The following is a 22,852-nucleotide window of genomic DNA, read 5'->3' as shown; positions in this document are numbered from 1 at the left end:
AAAAGCACCTAACCCGTGACTTTTGCCATCCTGCTTCTGTTGCAGCAGTGTTTATATACCATGTACTTGTATTGCATTGTCTTAAACTGTATGACACTGTTTTCTTGTTCTGCTCAACTGTCTATGTACTATGTTTGTGCACTATGTTTATGTACTATGTAAGGCGCTGCGGAATCCTTGTGGCGCCATATAAATAAAGGATAATAATAATAATAATAACTGGCAGCACTGTGCCATATTGTGAACTGGGGCCACTGAGGCATAACATGAATTAGGGGCATTGTGGCATTGGGGAACTGGGGACACTACAGTGTAGCATAATGTGAACATGGGGCACTGTAACAAAAAAATGTATCCTTTAAAAAATCTATAGTGTGCCCTGCCAATGTTCAGTGTGTTGTTGTAAGTATTGAAAATCTGTGCTCTACAGGGGGAAAACACATTATTAACAAGAAAAGGCCAAAATATAAAAGAGATATATTTTTGTGTTTTGACTGTTTTGTTTATTTAAGTCTGCCACAAATACACACAGTGGGTTATTATTTTTATAGTAAATAAGAAGTACCACTGCAGCAGCTAGTGCCAAAAAACAAATATGTTCCAATAGAATAATCTAATATATTCGAGACCACTGCCCTTTAAAAATCAAGCAATAAAATGAAACTGATATTAAAATAGGTCAATTATAGTGGTAATATAAATGGATATGATTTAAATGCCAGAGGCATAACAATAAGTATTGGAATGAGTGAGCAAATCCAGCAGTCAGCGTCCTTGTACGCCAAATTATTACATTTTAATTAAAATACACCAAGTAGCTCTAATTTCTTTCATTTACATTTGAAGTTTGTCTGAATGCTAATTGGTTTCACCATTGTAAATGTCTGTCATATACATGTTGCCACCATAAATAAAAAAGTTTTAATACCTGAAATAGCAAGAATGGAAATTACAAATCACAGTAGGTGCATTTGAAAAATAAAGGGTACAGACGTCTCTTTATAGGGTGGTATTCTGATTCTATACCACCTTCACATTGGCTTAGCTTGTTTTGACCCACGGTGCTACACCCTATAGGCTGGCTATTGTCTGAGTTTCTCAAAATCTACATTGGACCTCCACTGTAACTGTACAGGTGCTCAACTATTAAAGACTCTGGACCTATATTGAATTTTTGAACTGTGAAAACACACCCTTGCCAATAACTTCTTCTGTCTGGTTGTACATTTGGATATTAGCCCATGTACATCTATGGTACTGGCAGTTCCTTTTAGACACTGGGCAGGATGCAGAGTTGTCCGTAGATGCTCGTCCAAAGTGTATATTCACCAGTAGGCAGCGTAGAATGCATCTTGTTGTGCTCCCTCCTGTATGCTTAGTACGCTATTTGCTATCATCATTATTTGCAACAGCCTATACTTATTACAAAAGATACGTCCCTTAGAATGTAAGCTCTCATGAGCAGGGACCTCTTCCCTCATGTGCTTCTCTTTACATTTTCTTCTACTCTCTACTCCCCATTAGGGCACCTAACACGGGACCGCCAACTCCCGGCAGCTTATTGTGAGTGCTTTAATCACTATTTCAGCAATGTATATAAGTTGTGTCCCTGTCCTGCACTGTAATGTACTGTAAGTTACTTGTTTCTTGTTCACTTATTAGTTCTATGTACTATGTAAGGCGCTGCGGAACACTTGTGGCGCCATATAAATAAAGGATAATAATAATAATAATAATAATACGTCTGAAAACAGGCATATTTATGCTTATGGAAAAACGTGCAACATGCACTTTTAGCAACAGGCGTACGTATGACTCAGCATCAGCCCGGCTGACTGTGTATAATAAGACATATATAGTTAGGTCTCCTACGACTACCTGTCATTAATATTCCACCTGATATTAGAGCTGTATTGCTATGTGGTTGTTGAATTTCAGTAATATTACACATACTAAATGTAATTTGTGTATTTTACATATCTTGCCTTATGGTACTAAGGCTATACCTAGCATGTACGTCTCAGAAAGGGTAGTAAAGAAGTTGAATTACCTGTCAGATCAATCAATAGGTGTTTAGCATATAGGGCTTATGCAATGGAAATGTTGCTTGTGTACACTTGAGATCTCATTACATCTGCTTTTATTTGCAATGAAGGTGGCAGTCTTGTGTGCATGCACAGAATAGAAAGGATTGGAGCAGGGTGTAGGAGACACAGGATAAGCCCTTTTAGTACAGCACAAATTTGTATGAATAAAAATGTTGTTTTGCCTCATAGTTAAATGAACAAAGTGGCAATGACTGGGTAAATGTGACCCTTTGTGAGTGGACTATACTGAAATAAACCTCCTCAAAATTAGGAGAGACATCAGGAAAAGCTATTATTGGCTATTAGTAAAAGGTGCACACAGGATCACCATCTCCAGCCTCTTTCTCACGGAGGGTCCTAGAAAAGTTAAGGGAAGTGAGAGTATCAGGCCCTAGGTCATTGGGAAGAGACACGCAAGGGCAACCTCCCCCTCAAACTAATAGTGGCTGGTCAACTGAAGGCCTGACACATAAACATTGGGCTCAAAAACAGAAGTATGTCTACAAGTATGTCCACAAGCCTCGCATGGTGATTTTGAAAATTGAAGTATACGACCAATTGGAAACTGAATCAGTATGTAATGCCGGCTGTCGGGATGCCTCCTGTCAAAATACCAGCAGCGGCATCCCGATGGTTGATATCCCAACATGGGTCGGGTAAGTTTACTTACCCTCCCCCTTCTACCCCTAACCCTCCCCGTTAGTGCCTAACCCTAACCCCCCCCAGTGGTGCCTAACCTAAACCCCCCATTGGGGTGCCTAACCTTAACCTCCCCCACCCAAAACATAACACTAACCCCGCTATGCTACCTAAACTTAACCCCTCCCCATGGCTAACAGCTAAGATGCCCTGGACTTAACTGGTTTGGGCTGGCATCTGTCTGTGTTCCGGCATTGGGATAAAGATAGCCGTCAGTATTTAGACGCCTATCTTAAGTCCTATGTCGGACTTCCAGCGTCGGGAATCAGACCGGCGGCATCCTGTCCACCGTTCTGCTAACTACATCCTATTGGAGACACCTCAGGCATTTGATTTAAAAAAAAAATGCTCCAAATCTTTGACCTTTACCAGTTAAGAGCAGATTTTAAACTCCTTGCACAAGGCTGGGTAAGGAGTTCTATGTGAAGTTTTAGTGATAGGTTTATAAATAAGTGTGATCTTGCTACTATGTAAAACTGCATGCTATTTATAAACATGGCATTAGCACATGCAGGGGAGGTAAACCCCCCCTGACTAACTTCATTTTTTTTTGCAGAGATGGAGACAGTCTTATCTCTGCACCAGCCGCGGGCCATCCACGAACAGGACTGCGCCCTGTGCTCCTCTCTGTGGCCGCGCTCCCTCCCATGCCTGTCTGATTCCTATAACTGCAGCTGCCGCAATATGAGCTTCTGCAAATACGCAGAAGCTCATTCAAGCCGGAGCCGTGCTGATCGCTGACATCTGTGTGCCGGGGCATCCCAAAAACAAATGTCCCACCAGCAGCTAGAGCTGTGAAGAGCTGGCCAGGCATCATACATATCGGGGACCGAGGCCGGCCTGTAGTTTTACAGCATTGCTACACACTGGCTGGCCCCTCCCCAGGGGTCACCACCAACCAATCACGGGACTCAGAGTGGGCTCTGCCTCCTCTGCGTCCCCTCCTCACCACACTGACTGTCCCAGCTCCCTGCTCTTTTCACAGGAGGACAAGGTAGCTAGAAACTGTTTATACCTGCACATGGGGGATGGTGTAATTGCTGGATGTCATGGGGCTGAAACATGCAAACACTCAAAGCACCCATGTGTTACTAGCCTTACAGAACCATTAGAAATAAATAATAAAAAAAAACAGCTAACCACATTCAAACATGTATATGTATACACACGGTGTTCATATATACAGTATATATATGTATCTTGACAAACGTCCATGCACAGGACTGAAACGTCTATGCTGCTGTAAACTGCACAATTGTATGGAATAAAAACTATGATTCTATGAAGACTGGTCACTGCACCCCTGTAATTTTTATCTGTGCAAGGACCCTTTTTAGTGTCCTATAAGGAGTTTGACATGAGCGTGGACCTCTCTGGAGATATATATATATATATATATATATATATATATATATGAACCCCCCTAAAAATCCTGCATTTGCCCCTGCATGGCTTAAACAATTCTAAAAATAATATTTGGATTTAGCATTCGCAAGAAATGTATTTACGGGAACATTTACAATAAATAATCATTTTCTGATGACTCCATAGAATATCCTACACCTATATAACATATTTGCCATTTGGTTTAGACGTCAACCTTTTTTCTTCCAACTTTATATTGATATCATTTTCGTTCACAAACAACCCTCAGTGACTGTTCCTATTATGAGTTAAGATTAAGAATCATTCAAGGAAAAGATTTAAAATATAAGATAATTGTGCTATAATCATGTCCAGTGATCAGGTCATTATGTGCCCTTAGTACACCGGAGTGTGTTCCACATACTATACACGGATTACCCATGGATGAACATGTCCAGTGGTAAAGTGTCACTGGAAAAGTAATTCAGACATTGTTAACTTTGATTTTATGTTGAGGTGACAGATCTGGCACAGATGGTGTAATGGTTAGCATTACTGCCTCACAACACTGAGGTTTTAGGTTTGATTCCCACTACGGCCCTAATTGTGTGGAGTTTGTATATTCTCTCTGTGCTTGCATGGGTTTTCCGGTTTCCTCCCACACTCTAAATATACTGGTAGGTTAATTGGCTACCAACAAAAATTAACCCTAGTATGTATGTGTATGTGCATGTGGTAGGGAACATAGATTGTAAGCTCCACTGGGGCAGGGGCCGATGTGAATGGCCAAATATTCTCTGTAAAGCGCTGCGGAATATGTGTGGGCTATACAAATATATAAGCAATTACCAGGGCAAACAAAGTCCTTTTTCTGCACATCTGCTACATTGAAGCCTCTCAGCTGCACTGGTGACATGCAGAAAGTGAACTGGCCAATAGTCCGTCTCTGACGCAGCCAGTCCGACAGCCAAGTGAGGTGACAGTCGCAGTATAAGTAGTTGGAGTGAAGTCGTCTGAAACAATAAAGAACAATTTAGGTTTATATATATGAAGAATGTAGCATATGTACTTCAGTGGTGCCTAGTACAACATGATGTACTACGGTGTGGTACACTACACTGATGAAAGGGGGCGCGCCTTAATGGCACGCCCCCTTTTGAGTTGCCATGATCCCTTTTATTTAGATTTTCCATACCCCCACTTCAAAATTCCCACTTTGTCCACTGCTTAAGGGTAGAATTGAACATTGGCTCATGTTTTTAACATTACAAATATAGGAACCCCGTATTTACTAAGCGATGGCTTTAGAAACCTACAAAAATCCACCTGTCATTAAAAGCATTTTTAAACACCAATTAATAATTTCTTAATATTGCGTATTTAATATAATAATTAATATTGCTGTCTTTAAATTGAGTAAATATATATACAGTATTAGAGAGAGGCCCCTGACGAAAACTGCATTGGAGCAGAGACATTACAATTTTGCTGCTTGAAAAACAATATATATTTGGACACTGTTTACCAACCTTTAACATGCCTTTAAGCGTTCTGTATAAATCACCTAATAATTAAAATCTATATAAATAAAACATAACATTCATAAGGTTGGAGCAGTGCTGCATCTAATCAGAGGAGGAACGTTGGCACCACGGTGCTGTAGCCCTGTTCAGTTTTAAAATATCCCCTCCCTGAACACAGCAGCCTGCACAGATGCACAGACAGCGGGACATTCTCCATTAAGAAAATGGATACCGTGCAGTGTTTCACATAAATGAAGCTGCTTCAACAATGAAAAAAAACCACGGAAGCAGATCAATGCAAACTAATTCTTGCTGGTTGTAATCACGGAGACAAGATCAATAGGAGGTAACAACATGAAATGGATGGAGCAGTGACAGTCCTGCACTGCCAAATCACAGGAAATAGTTCTGCATCCTGCCGCACAATGTTTTCTAGCTGATTTCTATCACATCTCCTGTGTGCCCCAATAGTGTTTTATTAGCCACAAATGAATGCAGGGCAATCATTCACTTGTAGCTCACCGGAACAATGCTGCCCTCACAGCAGTCTCACATGGTCCAATCAAAAAGAATCCAGGGTTATACCTTAATGTTCAAGAGCTATTCACTCAATTTTATTGAGTAGTAGATGACATAAAAAAAACACAATGTTTTGGGACTTAATGACATTTTTCAATTACTTACAAACAAAGAAGTAGCAAAACAAAGAATTAGTGTGCCGGACTAGGGGCAAGACAAAACCACCACCTCTCAGAGATGCGCCACCAGTGTTGAAATATTACTAGAAAATAAAATAACTAACATAACTTAAATAAATACATATTGCTATACTAATACTGATCAAGGCCAATAGCTATATAGGAAAAGAGAAAAAGAATACTCAAATATATGGGGCACACCTCATTTAAAAATATGTTAAAAATGTACTTTTAATTAATTATTTAAATTACTGGGGTAAGACAATTATAAATAGTAGAACAATATTCAAATACACATGAGCAAAAAATATGTCACAATAGACATTAGTCACTTCATGAGATCAAAATACAAGGTCCTTGAGTACAGACAAAGAGTCAATTTGCATAAACAGCAACAAATATTCAACAGATAAACGAACAATTAAACCACAATACATAAGAAAAAACTTCCACACGTAATTCTTCTATTAAGTGTTTCAGCTTAATTGTATCTAGCGTATTAATCTAGAACATTAGTTCTCAAATTCGGTCCTCAGGACGCCACACAGTACATATTTTCCAGGTCTCATGCAGTGGCGTCACAAGGCGGGTGCGAGGGGTGCGGCCCGCACCCGGGTGTCACCCGCCGAGGGGTGACACCAAGGTGCAGGATCCCCCTCAGTGACAGGAGCCGGGTGCTGCACTATAGCATTAAGTGCAGCACTCGGCTCCTGTCAGTGAGGGAGCCGGCACTGCCCATGCCCGCACCTCCTGCACCCCCCGCCGGGCATCACCCCATTGATACCTAATGTATCATTTTGTTAACCACGGCCACGAGCCGAGTTCGCGCCGCGAGGCCACGCCCCTCCCGAAGGCCCGCCATGCGACGCCAAGCCTCCAACACACCCCCTCCCGAAGGCCACGCCCCCATTTCGGCAGGTGCCGAGCGCATGGCGTCCCTCCCCGCACCGGGTGTCACCGTGGGGAGGGACGCCATTGGTCTCATGGCAGGTGCACAGGTGTATTCATTACTGGCTGACAAATATTAAAAGATCCACAGGTGGAGCTAATTATTTCACTTGCAATTCTGTGAGGAGACCTGGAAAACATGCACTGTTTGGGGTCCTGAGGACCGTGCTTGAGAACCTGTGATCTAGAACAGATCTGTGATAGCTATAGTTTTGGATTACCCACTTCTGGAATAAATAGCTTTTTGGCTGTATTCATGATTAAAATGTCTCCAAATTATATGGAAGAGAGTGAGAGACAGTGAGAGTGAGTATTATGCAGACATTTTAATCATGACAAGAACTTTGATACTAAGTGATAGAATTCATTATCATTATTAAGAGGTGGGGGAAGTGTATTATAGATGTGGCACAAAATGTTGACATCAGAATGATGACATGGTCTGATTTTTAACATAGGCGTGGGGGGGGTGGTTTCACAAACGCCTGCCGTTTTGTGGGCGGCCGCACTGACATCAGCAGTGATGTCAGTGGAGAGCTTCCTGCTCGATCAGAGCAGGAAGCTCCCTGGGGCTTGCGGTTGCCGAGACCCAACCTTAGGGTCTCGTCGCAAACCCTGATGGTTGCGATGGTCTTGACCATCGCGACTATCAACCTGATCGGTCGCTAAAGCTGTGGGTGGTAACCCACAGCTTAGTTAGCGACCAGGAGGCTGCACTTAAAAATACAAGCGGGCGCCCTCATTCAGAACGAGCGCTCGCTTCTTGCGAGCGCCTCTGAATGAGGGCCCTAATGTTGACATTGTGCATGTCAATAGTCAGCATGTTGACATATTTTTTTTTTACTGTTAGAGACCTAACACTACCATAACCCCAAACCTAACATTAACACAGCTCTCCCCTAGACCTAACTGCAGCCTAATCTAAACCTGTAATTTCATGAATATCGTCATTCTAAGTACAATCCTTCTATTATACCACTTCTACAGTCAGGTTATCTTCTAGGCGAGTCTGTGCAAAGAAATGAAGGATATAAAGGTGTACTGGCAATAAGGGTTGAATAGTAAATTATCAGTTGTTACTATAACCTATCAAAAGGCTCTTTTAGTTACAGGTGGTATTACATGTAGTAGGTTTGGATAGTGTAATATATATTAAAATATATGTAGAGGTTAACTTGTACAGTATAACCATGTTAGATCACTAACTAGAGGGGGATTTTCTCCTATCAGCAACTATACCTCAATCTAGGAAAATATTGTAAATTTATAACATAAGCAGTATAATAGTTGTTCATTCTACCTATTACTACAGTATCTCTTTTAATACAATAATTACCAAGCCTTTTGGGTTATTCTCCTACACCTATGCCACTACAGGGACATTGGGATAATAGGTTAATTTGTTTACTACCTATATGCATTAGGTCATGGGTTTACATGAGCCTACACATAGTGATCTACACCAACTACAATCAACAAGAAAGACTCAGTGAAGGCACAGCCAGAAGTTTATAGCCTTTAAGAAGCCATCAACCCTATGACCACTCACCTACTTTAAATGTTGGTGAGCTGGTGTTACACATTTCTTTATATTTCTGTGCCATTGGTGTGGCAAGGTCTGTAAGTAGTATAGTGATTGACATGTCTGTTTCATGTTCCTGTAACATGGTTTTGGCCAACTACATTTCCATGCTGTGCACCTTTTCCTCAATTTTGCTTATTTTTCCTTAATTTTGTGTCCTAGTTTGTATAGTGTTCTAGATACTTAGAACTATTTTTTTTGTTGCAAAGGAATTAACATAAAGTCACAGATAAAGCATAATGATGCATGGCGAGGTTACTGGTATCGGATCTATCTTTATCTGTTTTACACAGACTGGGCACTTTGGGCCTAATTCAGGGATGTTATTTAAATTTCGATATGTATGTACATCTCTAAGGGATGTAGTTTGGAAGCCGACGGTCTAAATCCCGACCGCCGGCTTCCAGACGTTCTAATCCCGGCGTGGTACTAACGACAGGCATCTAAAGCTAGACACCTGTCATTAACCAGACGCCAGAAGACCAACGCCCACCATCCCGATTCAAGTGATGCTGGGCGCCGGGTGCGGATAGCCGCGGGGGGGGGGAGGGTTAGGTTTAGTGCTCCCGGGAGGGACTTAGGGTTAGCACCCCCCCCCCGGGAGGTTGGGGTTAGGCTAGGGGAAGAGGGGGTTAGGGTTAGGCACCCCCGGGGGGAGGTTAGGGTCAGGCACCCCCCCGGGGGACTTAAGTTTAGGCTTAGGCACTTAGGGGGGGATTAGGGTTAGGCACTTGGGGGGGAGGTTAGGGTTAGGCACCCCTAAGGGAGGGTTAGGGTTAGGGGGAGGAATAGGTTAGCGATACTTACCTTAGGGACGATCGGGATTTCATCCTTGTCGGGCTGCCGCTGTCGGGATTTGAACCACCAGACATGCGTCCGACGGTAATACCTACTACACACATCTCTAATGTTTGCAGATCTGCACAAATCTGTTTCTGCAATGATTTAGATGCTACTTGCATTTGGGGGCGGTAAAGGGCAGCGTTCCAGAAAATGGGGATGTCTGCCCCGTTCTCTGCGCATGCTGAAGCCAGTGGCTGCATCCAAGGACCTTTTCCCTCAAATTTGCATCTTACTGGCTTATAGAGTACTAGCTGTTTAAGATTAGTATTTTTGTAGCAAAGGAAATGGTATAAAGTCACAAATTAAGCATACCGATGCACTGCGGGGGTCTTCCGTATAGGTCCTGTGTTTTGCCTTTTTTTATCATAGATTGTGTACTTATTCCTCCATTGTGCTACACTTTCCTTTGGGAAACAGGGATATTTCGCCAATTATACCCGTTTTTCGCCGACTTTTTTTCACCCTATCCTATTATTTCAAACTAAATAATAGAATATGTCTCACGAATACACATAGGGTCCACGATAAGCTCGCAGACCTATGTGTTTTTGCCTTTTTTGGGGTGAAAACACGGCACTTATCGTGGATTATTTTTCAAAACACATCAGGTCCCGTAAAAAATCCCCGATAAGTGCCGGCATCAGGCTAACTTTGGGGCTAATTGGATAGCCCCAGGGAATCCATTAGCACCCGCACAATGTTTGGAGCTAATTGGATACCCCTATTAATCTAGCATCATAGTACTAACTAGATACTTAGGATGAGTGTTTTCACCCGGCCAAATTGCAAAGTCCTGGTGATAAAAGTATGTTCTCAAGGCTAAACATCGGTATACAGTATGATTTAAAGAAGAATGATCTGCAAATAATGCAATGTACCCATATTTAAACACGGACAAGTCATAAATTCTGTTTGTAGACATAGAGGAACAGTCATATAAGGAATGTACACAACCGCTACTATGACAACACACCTCCTCATGGTCAGGAAGAAATGTACTGTGTGCAAGATCTCTAGAAAAGATCAAATGTTGCTGATTAAATTGACCCAAGTCCTTTAGCATTATATTACACAGAGATTTATGTAAAGTAACTAATGGCAGTTGTGTGTCATATTGCAAATAGAGATAGTGGACAAAAACATGTAAACAACTGGGTAAATAAGGAGTGCCAAGTATACTGAAAACAAGGGCTTTCACCAAGGTCAGACTGGCCCACAGGGGTACACGGGATTCCTCAGTGGGCCCCAAAGTCTGAGAGCCCCACCCCTCCTCTAATGTCAGGTTCAAGACTGTGCACTCAAATTATACATTGTTACTCTATTACTCTATAAGGGGGCCAGTTACCTGGTAGCAGGGGCGGAACTGGCAGAGACAATGGAGGCGGTCGCCGCTCGACGCTAGCCCTGCAGGGGGCACCTCTCCTCCATTAATAATGTTGTATGTGGGGAGAGGGTATATTAATAATGTGTCACTGTGTAGTGTATTCATATTATCTGTGTTAAATGTGGGTCAATTCTGGGCACTGCAACACTCTTCATTACATAGTGGGCACTGCAACACTGCTTTACATGGAAGACACCAGAACATACTGCATTATATGGTGAGCATTGCAACACTCTGCAGTAGATAGCAGGCACTGTGACACTCTGCATTATATGGTGAGCAGTGCAACCTTCTGCATTACATGGCAGGCACTGTGACACTCTGCATTACATGGTGGGCACTGTGACACTCTACATTACATGGCGGGCACTGCGACACTATGCATTATCTGGTGGGCATTGCAACACTCTGCAGTATGTGGCGGACACTGTGATACTCTGCATTATATGGTGAGCACTGCGACCCTCTGCATTACATGGCGGGCACTGTGACACTCTGCATTATATGTGAGCACTGCGACCCTCTGCATTACATGGTGGGCACTGTGACACTTTGCATTACATGGCAGGCACTGCGACACTCTCTACATTACATGGCAGACACTGTGACACTCTGCATTATATGGTGGGCATTGTAACACTCTCTACATTACATGGTGGGCACTGCGACACTCTGCAATATATCGGGGTCACTGTGACATACTCTGCATTATATGGGGGTCACTGTGACAATCCCTTCATTACATCGAAGGCACTGCAACACTCCGCATTATCTGACGGGCAGAGCGACACTCTGCATTATATTGGGGTTACTGTGACATACTCTGCATTATATAGAGGTCACTGTGACACTCCTTTCATTACATAGAAGGCACTGCAACACTCTGCATTATATGGCGGGCACTGCAACAATCTGCATTATATGGCGGGCACGGCAATACTCTGCATTATATGGTGGGCACTGCAACATTCTGCATTATATGATGGGCACTGCAACACTCGTATATGGTGGGCATTATATGGCGGGCACTGCAATGCTTTCTAAATTATATGGTGGGCACTGCAACGCTCTCTGCATATGGTAGGCACTGATGGTCTCTGTATTATATGGTGGGCACTGCAATGCTCTCTGTATATGGTGGGCACTGATGCTCTCTGCATTATATGGCGGTCACTGATGCTTCCTGCAATATATAGCAGTCACTGTGACATCCTCTGCATATATATGGTGGTTGCTGTGATGTTCTCTGCATTATATGGTGGTCACTATAATGCTCTCCATATTGTCTGGCAGTCACAAAAATACTTTCAGTTGTCTATGGCAGTTACTAAATTGCTATCAGTAATGTATGGTACTCCTTAAAAATGCACTGAGTATTGTCTAGCCTCACTAAAATGCTCTCCGTATTGTCTGGCAGTCACAAAAGATTGCAAACAGAATGAGAAATGTTTACACTATTGCACATGACATGCATCATTTAAATAATGAATCAAATAATACAACTCATTTTCATAGAGATGTCAAGGGCATGTCATTGGTTTTACAAAGTTGAAGAGTCAGCATGGGAAATGGGGGGGCGCCAACATCTATCTTGCCTCCGGGCAACTGGGATGAAGTTACACCACTGCCTGGTAGAACAGGTACATGGATAAACATTGATGCTTGGTTTGTTTTTATAGAAACTTCACCAAGACTGGCAATCTTGACATTCAAAAATTGTGGTTGGGTTAACAGATCTAGGAGTATATTTACTAATGTTCGAATTTGAGTTTTGAGTGAATTCACATTAGATTTGACTAAGGGCAAAACCGAATGTCAAATCGAACATACAGTCAGGTGCATAAAAATTGGGACATTGACAGAATTTTCATATTTTGGTCTCTATTCACCACCACAATGGCTTTGAAATGAAACAAACAAGATGTGCTTTAACTGCAGACTTTCAGGTTTAATTTGAGGGTAATTACATCCAAATCAGGTCAACGGTGTAGGAATTACAACGGTTTCTATATGTGCCTCCCACTTTTTAAGGGGCCAAAAGTAATGGGACTATCAACTCAAAAGCTATTTCATGGACAGGTGTGGGCTATTCCCTCGTTATTTCATTATCAATTAAGCAGGTAATAGGTCTGGAGTTGATTCTAGGTGTGACATTTGCATTTGGAATCAGTTGCTGTCGACTCTCAATATGAGATCCAAAGAGCTGTCACTATCAGTGAAGCAAGCCATCATTAGGCTGAAAAATCAAAACAAACCCATCAGAGAGATAGCAAAAACATTAGGTGTGGCCAAATCAACTGTTGGAATATTCTTAAAAAAAAAGAACGCACCGGAGAGATCAGCAACACCAAAAGACCCGGAAGACCACGGAAAACAACTGTGGTGGATGACAGAAGAATTATTTCCCTAAACCCCTTCACAACAGTTGGCCAAATCAAGAACACTCTCCAGGAGGTAGGTGTATATGTGTCAAAGTCAACAATCAAGAGAAGACTTCACAGGAGTGAATATAGAGGGTTCACCACAAGATGTAAACCATTGGTGAGCCACAAAAACAGGAAGACCAGATTAGAGTTTGCCAAACAACATCTAAAAAGCCATTACAGTTCTGGAACAACATCCTATGGACAGATGAGACAAAGATCAACTTGTACCAGAGTGATGGGAAGAGAAGAGTATGAAGAAGGAAAGGAACTGCTCATGATCCAAAACATACCACCTCATTAGTGAAGCATGGTGGTGGTAGTGTCATGGCGTGGGCGTGTACGGCTGCCAATGGAACTGGTTCTCTTGTATTTATTGATGATGTGACTGCTGACAAACGCAGCAGAATGAATTCTGAAGTGTTTCGGGCAATATTATATGCTCATATTCAGTCAAATGCTTCAGAACTCATTGGACGACGCTTCACAGTGCAGATGGACAATGACCCGAAGCATACTGCAAAAGCAACCAAAGAGTTTTTTAAGGCTAAAAAGTGGAATGTTATGCAATGGCCAAGTCAATCTCCTGACCTGAATCCGATTTGAGCATGCATTTCACTTGATGAAGACAAAACTGAAGGGAAAATGCCCCAATAACAAGCAGGAACTGAAGACATTTGCAGTAGAGGCCTGGCAGAGCATCACCAGGGATGAAACCCAGCGTCTGGTGTTGTCTATGCGTTCCAGACTTCAGACTATAATTGCCTGCAAAGGATTTGCAACAAAGCATTAAAAAGTGAAAGTTAGATTTAGGATTGTTTAGTTTGTCCCATTACTTTTGGCCCCTTAAAAAGTGGGAAGCACATATAGAAATCATTGTAATTCCTACACCGTTCACCTGATTTGGATGTAACTACCCTCAAATGAAATCTGAAAGTCTGCAGTTAAAGCACATCTTGTTTGTTTCATTTCAAAGCCATTGTGGTGGTGAATAGAGGCCAAAATATGAAAATTCTGTCAATGTCCCAATATTTATGCACCTGACTGTAAAATTGAATCCCACTCAAAATCGAACTTCAAATCCCCAAACTAATAGACTTGCTTCATACTGGTGATTTTAGCATGACCAGGTATGAATTACACATGCATGCACAGATCAGTGAGATCTGTGCATGCTTCTGTGTGTAAAAATTGTGTAAAGTGTTAAAAAAAATATTACACTGGGTCCCCCACTATAAGCACAATTTTGGACAAACAGCACTGGACTCAGTGAAATGGTCCTGATTTTCAAAATACGGGGGACAAAAGACGTTGGGGTCCCCCGTATTTCCAAAACCAGCACCGGACTTTATCGGGGATGTAATTCCACAGCCGGGGTACCCTTTCACCGGGTCCCCTGGCCAAAGCATCATACCTGACTGCTAGTCAGCCCAGGCCAGGGGTCCCTGGGGAGGTGGGAACCCCCCAAAAAAAGGTTCCCCCTCTTCAAGGCACCCCAGGCCTGGGAACCTTTAGTAACCTAGCAGTTCTCACCAAGTCAATGGAGGGTACCGTTCATTGGCTAAGACAGGCGGAGGCTTGCTGAGCTGTCATTCGGGAAGTACTGACCTTAGAGGACAGTAATTATATCCAGGTTCAGGACTTCGCATTTTTTTGTTTTAAGAAGATGTAGATGTCTACATGGAGAAGACGACTTGTACAGGCATTGTAAGTGAGTATGTGTGAGTGTGAGTGCAATAAAGTTCTACTTTCACGGTGTGTGTGTTTTGTGTTTATTATATATTTCTTTTGCAGGTTAACTAGAGGTACCAGCGGGCCCTTAATGCCCTGCATGCTGGTACTTGTGGTTCTCCAAACTCGTTGCATATGATAAATAGTGCTCCAACCAATCAGTTCCCAACTGTCATCTGTTTGATAAATGACAGTTGGGAGCTGATTGGCTGGAGCACCATTTATCATATGCAACGAGTTTTATCACTCGTGAGTGAAAAAACTTGTTGATAAATCAGGCCCTGAGGGAAAACAAAGAGCAGTTATGGTCCTGAAAACACATGATGAGGTAAATTTACTAAGATGGGAGTTCTATTAAGAAGTGATGTTGCCCAAAGCAACCAATCAGATTCTACTTCTCATTTATCTAGCACCCTCTAGAAGATAATACCTGGAATCTGATTGGTTGCTATGGGCAACATCACTTCTTAATAGAACTCCCATCTTAGTAAATTTACCCCAATGTCTGTGTATTAGGGCTCTATTCAGCATTCTATCTGAACGGACCCCAATAATTAACGGTCTTACTCGACGCGAGCGCCAAAGCAATTCAAGGGTAGACAGCTGATTATCATTTCAGCAGCTGTCTCCCCTTGTTTTTTCACTACTCCTTTTGGAGCAGTGAAACTAGTGCACATGCGTGGCCTACAGGTCACGCATTCGCACAAGACCCCCGATGTCTGGCAGAAGGAGGCGGACAGGGATGGAGGGATCATATAGTGATTTCCATATGTCATTGCCTTCTCAGTCTCCATACCTGGAACTGGCGGAGCATTTTAGTGTAATCTGTAATGGTGCCTGGCGAGCATTATCCAACATCACCAACCAGTGGTTAGTTTGAGTGATTTTCATGTGGAAGGTACACATTGCATCCCACCTGCACAATTTCAGATGCTGGTAGACTCGTGCAAGTCGTGGTAACCCAAATCACTACTAAAGGGGTCTATCCACTAGGCGACCTGAAAGACTGAACGTCCGTCTAGTGTTCAGACCTTCAGGTCACCGACCTCCTATCTCTGAACATGCCAAACCTGATGAGCATCGTCAGGTTGACGGGCATGTTCATTAGTTAGTTGGGGACGGGAAGGACCCAGGTGCACGCGCATCGCTGGTCCTTGCTGGCTATCCATTACACGACTTTGTGAACAATGCGACCAAAACCTCCTGGTTTTGGTCTGATTGTTCACAAAGAAAGTCGTGTAATGGATAGGCCCCTTAAGTCATTTTACATTGGTGTTTCCATTTCATGCCCACTAGCTGCAGATTAACAAACTAAAGGATTTTTCATGCAGGTAAGAAAAAAAACCTTTATTACTGTACAAAGAGCTCTGTGCATATATCTTTAGTTTGTTTCTTGCATTGCATTGCCAACATGGTAGATCAGGAGCTGTTATAGTATATATCCAGAAAAGGATTTAGGACTCAGCACCAATATATTACACAATGGTGGTCTGGTAGCAATACAGGAGCCCTTAAGCACTTTTTAAAGACTTTATTGCAGAGAAATCAGTGTTCTGAGCAAAGCCACAGCATAAATGTGACTACGCATCATCACAATTATGTTGTAGTATAGAACAATGTGGACAGATTTGGCAATACAGCAGTATGCACAAAGTGATGATAAACTGCACTAAAATCAAATGTACATATTGACAATAAAGCTGATATATTTACAGGAAATTAACTTTTCAAGACTCAGCCATGGTTTCTAAAATTAATCTGAACAAAATCTATTTGTAGAGATTGGGAAAACGCTTGGTGTAAATGTGTTTCTCCTTCCATTGAATAGAAAAGCTTTGTTTTAAAAATCCCATTTATGATATTTTTTGTCTTTGTTTTCTCCTTTAATTACAGCAAAGCAGGATTAGTCATTGAAAGTCTCAAGGGAACTATCTACAAAGCCATCTTCAAAATTAAACTAAAGACAGAATGGCAGCAGCCACTCCGTTCTGGAAACAGACAGCTGTGATTGATCGATCTGAGGTGGCTGGATGAATATTACAGAACATTAATGAGAACAAAGGGAAAAAAAATCCTTCTACTTAATCGTTTAAATTAATTCTGACTACTATTAATGTCAGTCCACAAAGAGAGACTGCGGAAAATACATGGAGGTAAATATAAATTACAGGCTATCACCTCCAAAGAACAAGAAAGGTAATTTCCGCAGGAGAAAGAGACTAAAGGGGGAATTCAAGTACCCACAGTAAATTACCGTGGGTAATAACGGGAGGTAGCTTCGAACTTTAAAGCACGGGCTATTCAATGAGCCTCCCGCATTCGCCAGATGAACTTGTTAGCGCACGTTAAACATGTGCGTTAACACAGGTTATTGGACATTAACGCACAGGATCTGTGATAAGTTCACGGACCTATGCATCAACTGGCAGTTATCACCCGATAACTGCACAGTTGATGGGGATTTCTTTTCGGGTCTCAGGAGACAATATGGGGTCTATTTACTAAGCAGTGTTAGGAGACAGAGTGAAAAGTGATAAGAAAGTGATAAGGTGCCAGCCAATCAGCTCCCAACTGTCATCTCACAGGCTGTGTTTGAAAAGTTGGGAGTTGATTGGCTGGCACCTTATCACTTTTCACTCTGTCTCCTAACACTGCTTAGTAAATAGACCCCTAATCTTATAGTGTGTAACATCAGATGCTTCGGGGTGCTCAGCTTCTGCCTAGTCCCATCAGCAAGCTGCCGCAGAGTCGCACAAAGTACCCATCTTCTACCTACTGCGCTCGGTGCCAGCGGCAAGTCCGTAAGCTGCATGGTCTCCTGGTTCTGGTGGTCCCGCCCCCTCATTGTGATGTCATGACTTGTTCGGGGACGGGCGGCACATGGAGCATTATCGTCCTACTGCCCATGGTCTGGTCACAACAATATTGTGTAAATAATGGATCTCTGGATTTCAAATTCCTCCCTATGTATTACTCAAGAAGCTCTACACAAATAGACATGGGGCTGAATTCAATTAGGCTCAAGGTTAGAATTAGCCACAATACAGTACCTTTGGCTATTCAATTACAGCCCATGGCAGCCTGCAGGCTGCCTTTTATCCAAACTTCTTATTACCTCTTAAGGCTCGAACAGGAATTTGGGCTTTCTGCTTTTATCGTGGCCACCGAGAACATGTTAACCCATAGCTCTGGGGTACTTATCCTGTAATTTATGGGTTAACATGCATTAGCCACATATTTACCACACAAGGAAAACTGTTTGTAGTAATTGAATGGTCTTGGACTTAAAGTCAGAGGCTACATCCCTGTTCCTCACACGGTAAGAGATCAAGGCAAACTGAATCCAGCCCATGGAGGAGACTTTGAAACTAAACATCCCAGCATGCCCTGCCATGGTTTTGCCATTAGGGCATGCTAAATTTGTGGTAGGGGTGCGTAGTTTCACAGCAGCAGAAGTGCCACATGTTGAATACCCCTGACCTAGAGAGCACATTGGACATGTCCTAACTTGATACATTATAACATTACTGAACTTAGAAAGGTCTAATGGAGCAGAAAATAAACAATACTTACAATGTACGAATCTTGGGCATGTGGTTGAAACTAGTGAGCGGTATCCGTGTAATGTTGTTATTGTTGAGTGTACTAAAAGAAAAGGAAAAGGAATTATTCATATACCATTGTTCTGTTAACATGTTATAATTATGTGAACAGCACGACTGATATAAGCTAATAAATGTGTTCCAACACCACAGTGGGCAAGCATGGTGACAAATATGCAAAGAGCAATTTCTGAATTCTCTTGGGATCTGTTCTCTCTCTATGCAGCCGGCAATCACACATGAAATGACAGATTATTACTTGGCTAGCAGAGCACTCAATAACAGGTAGTGATTAGCACAGTTTGTATCAGCAGGCTGATGTTAACATGCCCAATACAAACATATCATGCTGGGCAAACTCAAAGCCAGGTTAAGTCTAGAAATTGGCAGTGCTGACAAGTTTCAATGGCAGTAATAGCAATAATATATATTGTCATGAACATTAATCCACATGCCTACCAGTACCTGTGAGACCTCATACAGGCATTCATGTTCATATCTTTACCTGCAAATTGCAACAAACCATGAATTTTCTCATGCAAATCACTATAAAATCGCTGCTTAACTTGCAACCTTTTCCACTGATTTTGTCAAGAGACCCTGAAATACACACAGCATACAGTACTGTATACACAGTAGCCCACACATTCCACATATAACCAGCTATAATTCTTACTCTGCTGCTGTGTACATGGACTGTTCCCTGCAGTCCTTACATGAGCAAGGCCATCTTTATCTTCTCTGTTATTTATTATGTATCATGATTCACTCAATGTACAGCAATGTGTAACATAATGGTGCTTTCTAAGCTTAATCATTGTAAAAACCTATATGATAATACGCTACGGCTTGTCCTGAGTTCGACATCAGCATTTGGAGCGGGGTCTCACACTGCAGGGATAGAGAGAAAGGAATCAGGATGGCGGTAAAGTGCAGCTGGGGTAAGTGTAAATGTGAGGGAGAGATCCCATGAGCTGGCATTCGCTGGGTCCAATTTAATAATATAATAATAATGGTATGGCTATGGCATCAGGGCCGGCTCGAGGCACAGTTGACTAGTGTGGTCGAACAGGGGCGCCACCCAATAGAGGGCGCACCCCTCCCAACCATTCCCGATTTCAGCGGTGCAGTCCCGTTTTGGGCACTGCCCCGTTGTTTCACCCGCGGGGCAAAGTGTCTCGCGGGCAGTCTGGAGGTTGGGCACCTCCACCGGTGCCGGCCCCGGAGAAGAGGAATGGGTGCTGCATACATGTGCGCAGCATCCATTCAGTGCAGGATGAGGGCTGGGGGTAGCCCAGCTACTGACGTAGTGCTGGGCTCGCCCCCAGCCTGACGTTAACAGGAGGCGTGCCATACGGGCATGCCCTCAAATAACGTCATTTAGGGGCATGGCCTATGGTAATTAGGCTGCACCCCATTTTATGTTACGCGAGGCTTCTCCGCACACAGGTAACTGGCGCCTAAGTACTGTCCTGCACAGGGCGCGGCTCCGCCTGGAGCCGGCCCTGTATGGCATGCGTTCCATCATTTATATAAATTTTTCAAGAAACGTCAGGAGAACCTGTACACATCTAGGGCTTCTAGTTAGGGGAAAAAGCAGTTAAAAGATGTAAACTTACACCTGGACAACCTATTGTGGAAACACTGGGCCTGATTCAGAGCCGGACGCTCTGACCAGAGCGCTCGCTCTGAATCAGGGCCGTCCTACCTGAAAATGGAGCGACCTCTTGGATGCTCGCATAGCTGTGGGTGACCACCCACAGCTTATGCGAGCGTCCATGATGATGGTCGCGATGGTCAAGACCATCGCGACCATCGGGCTTGCGACGAGACCCTGCGGTAGGGTCTCGCTGCCGCAATCCCTGGAGTGATTTTGGCTCTATCAGAGCCAAAATCACTCCCACTGACATCACTAGTGATGTCAGTGGGGCCGGACCCAGACGGTAGGCGTTCCCATAGGAACGCCTCCGTCTGGCAACCACGCCCCCGGCACGCCCACTAAAGGTCAGTCACCATCGACAGCACGCCCCCTTTAGTGTGAGACCCATAACGACTGCTTGGCCGTCGTTATTCGGGTCTCGCGCATGCGCACGACGGAGTTCCCTCCATCGTGCGCATGTGCATTTGGGGTACCATCGACCCGCTTGCGAGCGTCCTGCGCTCGCGAGCGGGTCTGAATGAGACACACTGCCCGCTTAACATGAAGATACCAAGGCGCTACCAACTCTAAATAATGTTCATGGTGCGTTAGAGCAGGAATGTGCATAAAGAGCAGGACATTGGCATCTACTTATAGACACTATCAGTCACCCAGTGTCACATGTCTATAATTCTCTTAGGGATATATTTCCTAAAAGACAATTTAAATTGATTTAGATCAATTTAAAACTATAAAAAAATTGATCAACATCGATGTGTTTCTAGGGCTGAATCACACATTTACTAACACTTAAAAAAGCAAATAAAAAATTGTCTGTTAGTAAATGTGTGATTTAGCCCCAGAAACACAACATCAATGTTGATTGGTTTATTTTATTGATTTTAAATTGATTAACATCAACCTTTAGTAAATAAACCCCTCACCCTCTAAACAGCATTAGAACATTAAATATGAAAATAGCACATATTGTATTGCAATCTATAGAGACAAAGGAAAATATACCGATCTAGCATAAGATCCTAACAGGATATAACCATAACACAGACACTTAGGGATATCTTTACTAAAGCAAGAGTTTTCAGAAGTGGAGATTTTGTCCATAGCAACCAATCAGATTCTAGTTAACATTTAACTAGCACCTTCTAGAAGATAATAGCTAGAATCTGATTGGTTGCTATGGGCAACATCTCCACTTCTAAATCTCTCACTTTAATAAATTTACCCCTTACAACATATAGAATAAAATAGATATTGAGAACTGCACCCAGCAAGGTATTTCCTTATGGAGTTAAGAGCTTACTTACTTTTGTAAATACATATACGAATGTGAATTTTTATGTAAGTATGCCGCAATAGTACAGGAGTAGCGTATTTGCAATTTTATGACACAAATGTAAAATTAACTTAAGTGACACAATGCCTTGGACACAGCTAGCAAAATACATTATGCAACTACCCATTGTCAGCAGCAGAACTAGTTAACTGGAATGCAATGCAAGTGATACATATTATGACATTTTTCCTGCTGGTAAGAAAGTGTTATTGAAGGTAGTGACAATTGCTAAAATGTCAGCATGCGATGTGGAAATTCAAGCGGAGACAGCTCTCTTACAATAGTATTTCTATATTAAAATTGTTCATACAATCTATTTTGTCAAGTCCATTTCCTAATGGATAGCCAAAGAAGCACTTAAAGAACCACTAAGCCACAAAATTGAAATTTTCAGATATGAACCATGAAGGAAAAATACATTGTTCAGTATTATCCTGACACACCACTGCATACTTGATAAAACGTATAGTATTTGTTCCCCACTACAGAAAGCTAAAGTATTCCAAAATCTTTTGGAGAGTGCATTAGTGGAAACAGAAAGCTCAGACTGCAGTCAGTTGAGCTGCTGTGACATCACAGGTCATGTTACAGTGTGCAAACACATCAATCTACAGCGTACAATTCTGCAAAGGAAGTCTGCTAAGTTATCAGTCATAGGCGGAGATGTATTAAGCTCTGGAAAGTGATAATTTGGAAAGTGATAAACTACCAGCCACTCAGCTCCTAACTGTTATGGTACAGGCTGTGTTCAAAAAATGACAGTTAGGAGCTGATTGGTTGGTAGTTTATCACTCTCCCATTTATCACTTTCCAGAGCTTAGTACATCTGCCCCATAATATTTGCAAACAGTCAAGTTGTTATATGTATATAAGTCATCTCAGTAATGGCGTAACTAGGGTGGTGCCATGGGCGCCATGGCAGGCCCGGCAGAGAGGGGTTCCACCAGCCAGGGAAGAGTACCCGGAAGTAGCCA

The 22,852-nt window shown here is 42.6% G+C and overlaps 1 protein-coding gene across 2 annotated transcripts in view; it reads right to left on the bottom strand.

Annotated features, from left to right (window-relative positions):
* The window catches only part of SLIT3 (slit guidance ligand 3), a 747,204-nt gene that overhangs the window by 205,575 nt on the left and 518,777 nt on the right, over nt 1–22,852 (bottom strand). For both annotated transcript variants that reach the window (XM_088451316.1, XM_088451322.1), the window contains 2 exons: nt 18,857–18,928; nt 5,001–5,164 (listed from right to left, as the gene is read on the bottom strand). In XM_088451316.1, the coding sequence (XP_088307442.1) occupies nt 5,001–5,164; nt 18,857–18,928 (236 nt within the window). The remainder of the gene's footprint in view (nt 1–5,000; nt 5,165–18,856; nt 18,929–22,852) is intronic.

Source organism: Taudactylus pleione, unplaced genomic scaffold (assembly GCF_031769625.1).
Source record: "Taudactylus pleione unplaced genomic scaffold, aTauple2 ptg000025l, whole genome shotgun sequence".
NCBI lineage: Eukaryota > Metazoa > Chordata > Amphibia > Anura > Myobatrachidae > Taudactylus > Taudactylus pleione.
The sequence above is the reverse complement of the archived record's forward strand: the minus strand, read 5'-3'. Positions and strand labels throughout refer to the sequence as shown.